The sequence below is a fragment of the Miscanthus floridulus genome, chromosome 8 (assembly GCF_019320115.1).
Source record: "Miscanthus floridulus cultivar M001 chromosome 8, ASM1932011v1, whole genome shotgun sequence".
Lineage (NCBI taxonomy): Eukaryota > Viridiplantae > Streptophyta > Magnoliopsida > Poales > Poaceae > Miscanthus > Miscanthus floridulus.
The window spans coordinates 52,218,901-52,227,895 of record NC_089587.1 but is presented as its reverse complement, the minus strand read 5'-3'; the positions used below and the strand labels follow the sequence as shown (position 1 = coordinate 52,227,895).

Below are 8,995 nucleotides of genomic sequence, written 5' to 3'. Positions count from 1 at the left end.
TTCGTCATTGATATAGCCCCTTTTTCGTCATGACTTGTCGTCTGTTAGGCGGTCAGACGACGTCTGCCACGCTGGCAGCTGCCGTGTCTTGTCCACGTGGCGCGTCCACGTTGCAGGTAACGTGTCCGACCACGTGGCAGCTGACGTGGCCAGTGATGTGGATGGTCCACGTGTCCACTTTTTATTGGGCAAGGCTTGCTGTGATAGGTTCTCATTTTCGTCACTAAAGTAAATAGAAATTCGTCACAGAATCAATTACCAAATCGTCACAGAAAGGTCAGATAATTCATCAAGTGCACATGCTGATTTCATTACAGAATGCAAATAATACTGGAATGACCAAAAGCTTCCATAAATTAACAGATCCAGTATTCCAATGACCAACAACTTAATCAACAATTCTAAACTCGGTTCACATAACTCAATAGACATCACATTTGAACTACTAGTTTCATCTCAGTTCACATTAACATCACAGGAAATAATAAAAAGTTGCCAACCACCAGCAACATAAGTTACTACATAAACAAAATCATCAACAGACCCCTTGCTTAATGAACCAGCAGCTACGAGCAGCGCTCATGTCGAAGAAGCATTGTTGATGGCCAAGATACGCTTGAGGAGCGCATTGTTCTCCTCCATTGCCTTGTTTATCTCTGTCAGCTTCTTGTACTCCTCCATCTCCTTTTGTGTCCTCGCCAGCTTTTCATCAGCTTGTTCACTTCTCTTCCTGAGTTCATCGATTTCACCTTGTACAGCAGCCGTAGCTTCAGCTGCTAGTTGCTCCCGAAGCTCGCCTTCATTTGATGATGATGATTTGGAGGATGGCGCTGGTTTGATGCCAACACTCTTTAGGAAAAGGTTTGAGCTGTTCTGGGAGAGCACCTGGGACACAACCTGCACACTGGACACTGCTGTCTCACCTTCAGCAACAGGTTCTGTCCTCAAAGCTTCCATATTTGACTGAAACAGCAATGACCCATCATTAGTTGATACTTATTGCATTAATTTGAGGAGGAAATATCACACAAGATGTATTTAAAAAAATAAAAACCTATGCTAACGCTACGGCGACTTTCGGTAGTACAAATCAAACATTCAAAAGATAATATATGCATCGCTAACAAAGCATAAATGTGGTATGTTTAAGATTCACTAAAAATCAACGATACATGGAGTTAGATATATTAATTAACACTAATCTCATTTGAAATACATTGATACCTTTCACAGCACACACTGAAAGAGTTAGAACTACAATAAGTATATTTTCTGTCAATCGTCTTATCTACCCTACATACAGAGGCCTAAATAAGCATGTCTTGGTGGCAGTGATCGCCGTGGCAAAGGTTCAGCGAGGTGTGTGCAAAGCACCTTTCTACCAATATCTTGTCTGCAGCTAGAGCATGAAATGACCGATATACCATCTTTCTTTGGCTGATGCTACATCAACTAAAAGCTTGATTGATAGCACAGTTCAATCTGAAGCAATGTAGAAAAGTAACTGCTTGTAGACAGTGTCATATAGTTGTTCTGAAGGGCAAAGCAATGTCAATTTAGTGGAACAATATAAATTGACCTGTCAGTTTAGTGAAACAGTACAAATTAACCTAGCCACGAACGGCCCAAGCCAAATCACCCTAGTGAAAAAGTACAAATGAAGTGCCCTATGGATTCAAACCGCTGGCACTGACCTAAGGCCGAGATCTTCGACTGGAGCTGATCCGGCTCATTCTTGTGTGGCCTCGGCAGCCTCCTCCACCCTAAGCGTCACCGTGGTCTGGTTGTTAACATGCATAGTTAAGATGACAGAAAAAAGATACGACAGAAACTGTTGCACGGTTAAGATGAAAATGCATTGCATTTTACCTATGGGATGTATATTAGTTTGCCAAGGTGAATCAAAGAGCTCACAGTAGACCAAGTGCAGTATAATTTTTCGGAATTTTATTCATGCTGCACCAGGCCAAGCAAGTGCAGTAGTAACTACACAACCATCTGAAGGCATATGTCGCTGGTAAGAAGATAGACACAGTTCTAAAAGAGATCTGACAATCAACAACAACAACAAAATTATTAAAAAGCAAGGTACCTAAGTGAGCTGCAAACATACTTGATCAGGAGCTCTTTTAATTGGCATTGCAATGAGATCATCCCTAAGCTTGATGTCATTGTCATAACCAATTTCCTCAAAACAGTCCATGTAGCTTCCAAACGACCTTTTTCAATATTTAGGGCATGCAGAAAAAGGAACCCAGTCAAGGTAAGGCCGCTTTCATTTATGCCTTCAGGCATCTTCTCCTGAACAACTCTCTTGACTCCTGAAATTTCAGTAGGCTGTAGAGGAGCACTAAAACATCAGACCTGGAAAGCAATAAGAATAAGAATCTCAGCATCGCTAGAAACATGCTAGATAGAAAGCATGGTAGCCTTCATGAACACAAGCCTGGAATTCATTGAGCTATCCACCTGACGGGGTATATTCTTTTCTACCAAGAAATATCCACCTGACTAATCCATCACTATGGTGGCATGGTAAACTTTGCGAGAGCAGCAGAGAGCGAACAATGTTTCAGCAAGTGGGAAGGTGATTGAGTTACAACCGGCATAAATGCAAGTAAGTGATAACTAGGATCATAACATATTCTGAATGGAACAGTAGAAACATGAAATGTTGTAACAATAGGAAAACGTTTGTCATCATTCCGATATTATTACATTGACTGTGGATACGTGGTTCTTAAGGCAGTAAGGTGAGACCTACATCTGTCCCTCGTGTCAGTGCTCCTTCCCTCAGTCTATGTACCATGGATACAGAATTACAGATACACAGATACGTCATTTTTCCAAATCTCAGTACAGGGATATGTTTTAATATTTTTTGAAAAGTAAATAATGGGCCTGCTTGGTTGGCTTCCAGTTTTCCCACCGGAGCCAGTCAGGATACGTCATTTTCCCACCGGAGCCAGCAGGGATGGCAGCAGCTCGGGTTCTTGGCCTTGATGGCCCCCTCCCCTCCCCTCCCCTCCCACTCTTCTTTGGTTCTCCTTCCCTCCCTCTCTATTTGATCATGGCGACAGGGACGCCTAGATTTCCAGCAAGCCTTATCGCCTAAGCGACACCTTAAAAAAACATGTGTTCGACGAATAATTTCACAAGTACATGCAATTAGGGAGGGATTTTGATTGAAGCCTAATAAACTTGCCGAACCAAACAAAAATATGGAATTGCGTATTGCACAGAAGATTTGCATTCATATGGAAGAAAAGAATGATAATGTTTAATTCTTGAATATGCTATCAATGAAATTAAGAAGGGAATCATTTTACTTTGTAATAACGAGACTATGAATTTACTCACTGAAGAGAATCGCTAGCAATGTCTGATAGGAACTTCTGGGTGGCACCAGCAACTAGTCTCGTTCTGTAAAACACGAAATCAGATTATGTGTGCAAGAAATCAAGCAATTTGTGTTTTTAAGTTTTAATCCATGGCACTGATCAGATCTCAGCTTACTACTATCCATCAGGAAGAGAGATTGGAAAGAGGACGAGCACTCACAGGCGAAGGTCGGGGCACTGGAACCCACTGCGGCCGAGGTAGTGCTCCACCAGCTCGTCGGGAATCTTCCGCACCACCGAACTAAGCATCAGGGCTAAACCGCTGACAGAAAAGTAGAGAAGGCAAGAGGGAAGTGGCGGCACCATACCGTGGGGGTGTAGTCCATGAGGGTTGAGAGGAACTCGGTGAGCGCAGCCTCGTCGTCGTGCCGTCCGTCCCCCCCTCCACCCACTTCCGGACCCATGCCCCCGCCAGGGCCTCCTGCGCCGCCGCCGCTGCTCATCATCCTGGACCTCACGCCCTGCCGCCTCACTGCCCCCACCGCGTGAGCAGCTGGTAAGATTCGAAGGGTAAAAATCGCGAAGATCGCTAATAAGAAGGGGAGGAGCGGCGCTCACCGTGGGAGAATGCCCGCTGGCGGCGACCTGGAAGCTGCGATAGGTGTCACCGACGACGACAGCAGCTCGTGGCCTGCAACTGGACGTCTGGACCCACTTGTAACAAGAGGCGGGAGCCCGAATAAACGGCGAGGAGAGGGGCGGCGCCGACGAGGACGGGGACGGGCGCTCGCTAGGGTTTGGTCGTGGCGGGGTTCCCGTGCTGGCCTGTCGGGGACGGGGCGAAGTCGAGGCGTCGCGCCTGGCGGAGGGCCCCCCGCAGCGAGACGCGCGGCCGGCGGTGGTGCGGGCGTCGAAGAGGGCTGGAGCTAGGGGCGCGTCGGAGTTCGTTGCGGCTGCGCATAGGGTTTGGGGAGGATTCGACGGGTCCGATCTGAGAGAGAGAGAGAGGAGGCGGCGCGTGTTCTTGGCGGCGCGCTTGTCGAGCCCGAGGGCCAAGCGAGGAAGGCGGCGGCGGCGAGAGAGATGGGGAAGACGAGGAGATAGACGGAGGAGACGAGAGAATGACTGGGGGCCATTTTAGTTGCAAAATTTTTGGCAAAATGGACACCGTAGCATTTTCGTTGTTATTTGGTAAATAGTATCCAATCATAGTCTAATTAGGCTTAAAAGATTCGTCTCGTGGATTTCGTCTAAACTGTGTAATTAGTTTTATTTTTTATTTATATTTAATACTTCATGCATACGTCTAAAGATTCGATGTGACAGAGAATGTGAAAAATTTTGCAAAATTTTTGGGGAACTAAATTGGACCTGGGGATGAGAGAGTCATTGGGGGGAGGGGGTGGGATGCTCGCGGCGCCGCGGACTTGAGTCCTTGGTAAGCTATGTTGTATATTTTTCGGTCCGTAACCTCTACGTTTAGGATTTGTTTTTTAAATGTATAATTTGTTTTTTAAACATGTACCAATCTCATAACTATAGAATAGCTTTGCGACACAACAATGCACAAGCAGCGTGTTGAAGAGTTCAACTTAAAGGGTCCAGAAAATCTCTAACAATGAAGCTAAAAGGAGTTCTTTTGTTTCTTTATGTGGCATCCCCTTAAAATCAAAACTACTAAAATAATTTTGAGACACCAAATAATCTTAAATGAAAATTTGATAAACATCAAAGTTGTAGAGGTCACGAAGATCTACAACTTTTATTTTGGTCATCTTGTCATTTGACAAAATTTGAACCTTTCAAATTTGAAATTTTAAAAAATAACAAGTTCGAACCAAAATTTGAGACCCAAAATGATTTCATCATAAAAAGTGATGAATACCAAAGTTGTTCAACTCATTAATATCTACAACTTTTATTTTAGTCATCTTGTCATTTAAGAAAATTTGAACCTTTCAAATTTAAAATTTTAAAAAATGACAAGTTCGAACCAAAATTTGAGACCCAAATTGATTTCAACATAAAAAGCGATGAATACCAAAGTTGTTCAACTCATGAATATCTACACCTTTTATTTTAGTCATTTCTTCATTTGACAAATTCTTAGCACATATTGTTCACTAATCTTACACATGTCTCATATAGTTTATAAAACCTTACGAGAGATGTGTCATATTTGTGAACAATGTCGTTACCACTTTGTCATATGAAGAAATGACCAATACAAAAGTTGTAGATATTGATGAGTTATTCAACTTTGGTATTTATCACTTTTTCAGCTGAAATCATTTGGGGAACCAAAATATTGTCTGAATTTGCATTTTTTTGAAATTCAAAATTTAAATTGCTCAAACTTTTCATATGTATATATTGACAAAACCAACAAAATACATTGATAGAGAATGATTTTAGAAAATTTTAGGAAAAAAAATCATCAGATTTAGAGTTAGTATGACGAAGAAAAACTAGTTACAAAGTTGACCCACAGATTAAAAAAAGAAATCATACTGTTCACTAAGATCATGTAAGGATCATCTATAACAGTGTGATTTCTCTTTTTAATCTGTGAGTAAACTTTGTAACTAGTTGTTCTCCCTCATACTAACTCCAAATGTGATGGAGTTTTTTCCTAAAAATTTCTAAAATCATGCTTCAGCATTTAAGTTTGATCAAACTTGGATGTGACAATGTTTTACACATTTTAAAATTTGAAATTTAAAATTTGACAAGTTCAATCCAAATTTTCAAACCATAAATGATTTCATATGCAAAAGTGATGAATACAAAAGTTGTTCAACTCATCAAGATCTACAACTTTTATTTTTGTCATCTTGTCATTTGACAAAATTTGAACCTTTCAAATTTAAAATTTTAAAAAATGATAAGTTCGAACCAAAATTTGAGACCCAAAATGATTTCAACATAAAAAGTGATGAATACTAAAGTTTTTCAACTCATTAATATCTACAACTTTTATTTTAGTCATCTTGTCATTTGACAAAATTTCAACATTTCAAATTGGAATTTTTGAAAAACAACAAGTTCGAACCAAAATTTGAGACCCAAAATGATTTCAACATAAAAAATGATGAATACTAAAGTTGTTCAACTAATTAATATCTACAACTTTTATTTTAGTCATCTTGTCATTTGACAAAATTTGAACATTTCAAATTGGAATTTTTGAAAAACAACAAGTTCAAACCAAAATTTGAGACCCAAAATGATTTCAACATAAAAAGTGATGAATACCAAAGTTGTTCAACTCATTAATATCTACAACTTTTATTTTAGTCATCTTATCATTTGACAAAATTTGAACCTTTCAAATTTGAAATTTTGAAAAACAACAAGTTCGAACCAAAATTTGAGACCCAAATTGATTTCAACATAAAAAGCAATGAATACCAAAGTTGTTCAACTCATGAATATCTACAACTTTTATTTTGATCATTTCTTCATTTGATAAATTCTTAGCACATATTGTTCACTAATCTTACACATGTCTCATATAGTTTATAAATCCTTATGAGAGATGTGTCACATTTGTGAACAATGTCGTTACCATGTTATACGTTTAGAGAATGATTTTAGAAAATTTTAGAAAATTGATAGAGAATGATTTTAGAAAATTTTAGGAAAAAAATCATCAATTATCATGTTATACGTTTACAAATAGAAAAACATGCATGCCTTTATCACAAAACGGTGAGTGCTCCAGTGGTAACGCACCAACATGTCTAGCAGCAGGTCACGGGTTCGAATCTCCCTGCGTGCGCTATTTTTTGGCAAAAAAAGGGAGGCGGAAGGATGCAGGTCCACCTGGACCATGTGGGCCACGCTGCCCCACTTGTTCGCCGCCACATCCTCAGGCTGAGACCCGCTGGTGGGACCGCATCGCCACGTCTTTGAGGTTGGGACCCAATGGTGGGACCACATCGCCACGTCCTCGAGGTGGGACCTGCTAGTGGGACCACGACGCCATGTCCTCGAGGTGGTACACGAGCCAAACAATCTATGACGATTTAGTTTTGTTGTTTTATGACGATTCTTTTGTTTTCATCATTATTCTTCGTGCCAAAGCTCCGTCACTTGTTACTTATGACGAAGCTAGAAATTTCGTCATAGAAGGTGCTTGTTCTGTGACGAAATTTGTAAGCGTCATGACTGAATCGTCATTGATAAACACATTTCTAGTAGTGTACCTCATAAGTTCAAGCCATCCAACCACTCCAAGTACGATGGCAAGACCGAACCAAAGCAATGACTTAGGATTGACTCACAATCGATTGAATTGGCCAGAGGAGACGATGACATCAAAACCTTGTTCTTTCCCATGGCCCTAGAAACCATGCCACTACAAATGGTTTAACAAATTGAATCTAGGATCAATTAGAAATTGGGAAGACTTGCAAAGAGCTTTTTGTGAAAATTTTGCGGGAATTATTACACATCCAATCACCCACGCAGAGTTAAAAGGACTCAAGCAGAAAGGAGGTGAAAGTCTCAGAAATTACTATCGATGATTTGGCAAACTACGAGCTCAAGTACATGACATCACACAATGAGAAATAATCGAAGCCTTCTCTCACGGAATCATGGCTAGGTGGCAGTTTCAAGACTTCTATAAAGAAAACCCAAGAAACAATGAAGAATTCAGAAGAACAGTGGAAAAATGATTACTGTAGAGGAGAAGACACGAGAAAGATTCCCAGATAGAAACAACAGAGACAACCCAGATAGACAAATTCCTCGAAATAGCAGACATTAGGAGAGAAAGCGTGGTCTAGACAACACAGTAGCAATGGCTGACAAATCAATGAAATTTACCAAGCCCAGAAGATATGACGACATTGAGAACATACGTTGTCCCTTGCACCCAAATGGAAAGCACACCGTTGGAAATTGCTACACCTTCAACGAAAGATACACTAGAAAAGATAGCAAGGGAAACAATAAAGAAGACAATTAGAAAAAAGAAGGAGACAACCATGAAGACAAGGGATTCCAAAAATCCAGAGGGACAGTGGCAGTAATCTTTGCTGGGGTTCCAGACTCTAGAAGTAAACATCAAGAAAAACTAGCGTTACGAACCATCATGGCAGCAGAACCTGCTACACCAAGATATCTTAACTGGTCAGAGTATCCAATCCAATTTTCAAGAGAAGACCAATGGACCAGCATAGAAAACGTAGGCCACTACCCACTAGTTCTAGATCCAACCATTGCCGGTATGACTGTTACGAAAGTACTAATCGACGGAGGAGCCGGACTCAACATCATTTTTTCAGAAACTCTAAGGAAGATGGGACTACAACTCGCCGGAATGATCACACCAACAAGCACACCTTTTTATGGCATAGTACCCAGCAAGGCAGCAATGCCACTCAGACAAATCACTCTACCGGTTACTTTTGGGACTCCCTCGAACTACCGCACAGAGTTCATCAAGTTTGAAGTCGTAGATTTCGATTCATCATATCACGCAATCCTCGGGCGCCCAACACTAGCAAAATTCATGGCAATACCGCATTATCCGTACCTGTTGCTCAAGATGCCAGGGCCTAACGGTGTTCTTTCTCTTCGGAGTGATTTAAAGCGCGCATTTGACTGTGACATATAGGCAATCCAAATTGCAGCAAAGGCACAGG

The 8,995-nt window shown here is 41.0% G+C and overlaps 1 protein-coding gene across 8 annotated transcripts; it reads right to left on the bottom strand.

The window, feature by feature from the left end:
* Positions 1-328: 328 nt before the first annotated feature.
* LOC136476376 (transcription initiation factor TFIID subunit 10-like) lies at positions 329-4,466 on the bottom strand. Of its 8 annotated transcripts, none has more exons than XR_010763557.1 (8): positions 3,960-4,466; positions 3,710-3,894; positions 3,562-3,626; positions 3,361-3,423; positions 2,093-2,364; positions 1,870-1,998; positions 1,695-1,780; positions 329-963 (listed from the first exon to the last, which is right to left on the bottom strand). XR_010763557.1 is itself a non-coding variant. In XM_066474189.1 (8 exons), the coding sequence occupies exons 2-5, from the start codon at positions 3,845-3,847 to the stop codon at positions 2,280-2,282; spliced, it is 351 nt and encodes a 116-aa protein (XP_066330286.1). In that variant the 5' UTR covers positions 3,848-3,894; positions 3,960-4,466; the 3' UTR covers positions 329-963; positions 1,695-1,780; positions 1,870-2,014; positions 2,093-2,279. The 8 variants fall into 8 exon arrangements, 5 of the variants coding, with proteins under 5 accessions (XP_066330286.1, XP_066330288.1, XP_066330289.1 ...); XR_010763556.1 differs by having other exon boundaries at positions 1,870-2,014; positions 2,114-2,364; XR_010763558.1 differs by having other exon boundaries at positions 2,114-2,364.
* Positions 4,467-8,995: the final 4,529 nt, after the last annotated feature.

Excerpts from the sequence above, each read along its gene's own strand:
- LOC136476376 (XM_066474189.1), bottom strand. The coding sequence starts at position 3,847 with ATGATGAGCAGCGGCGGCGGCGCAGGAGGCCCTGGCGGGGGCATGGGT. Across the intron at positions 3,627-3,709 it reads TCATGGACTACACCCCCACG|ATTCCCGACGAGCTGGTGGA; the intron begins GTATGGTGCCGC and ends GTGGTGCGGAAG. Across the intron at positions 2,365-3,360 it reads ATTGCTAGCGATTCTCTTCA|GTCTGATGTTTTAGTGCTCC; the intron begins GTGAGTAAATTC and ends ATTGCTTTCCAG.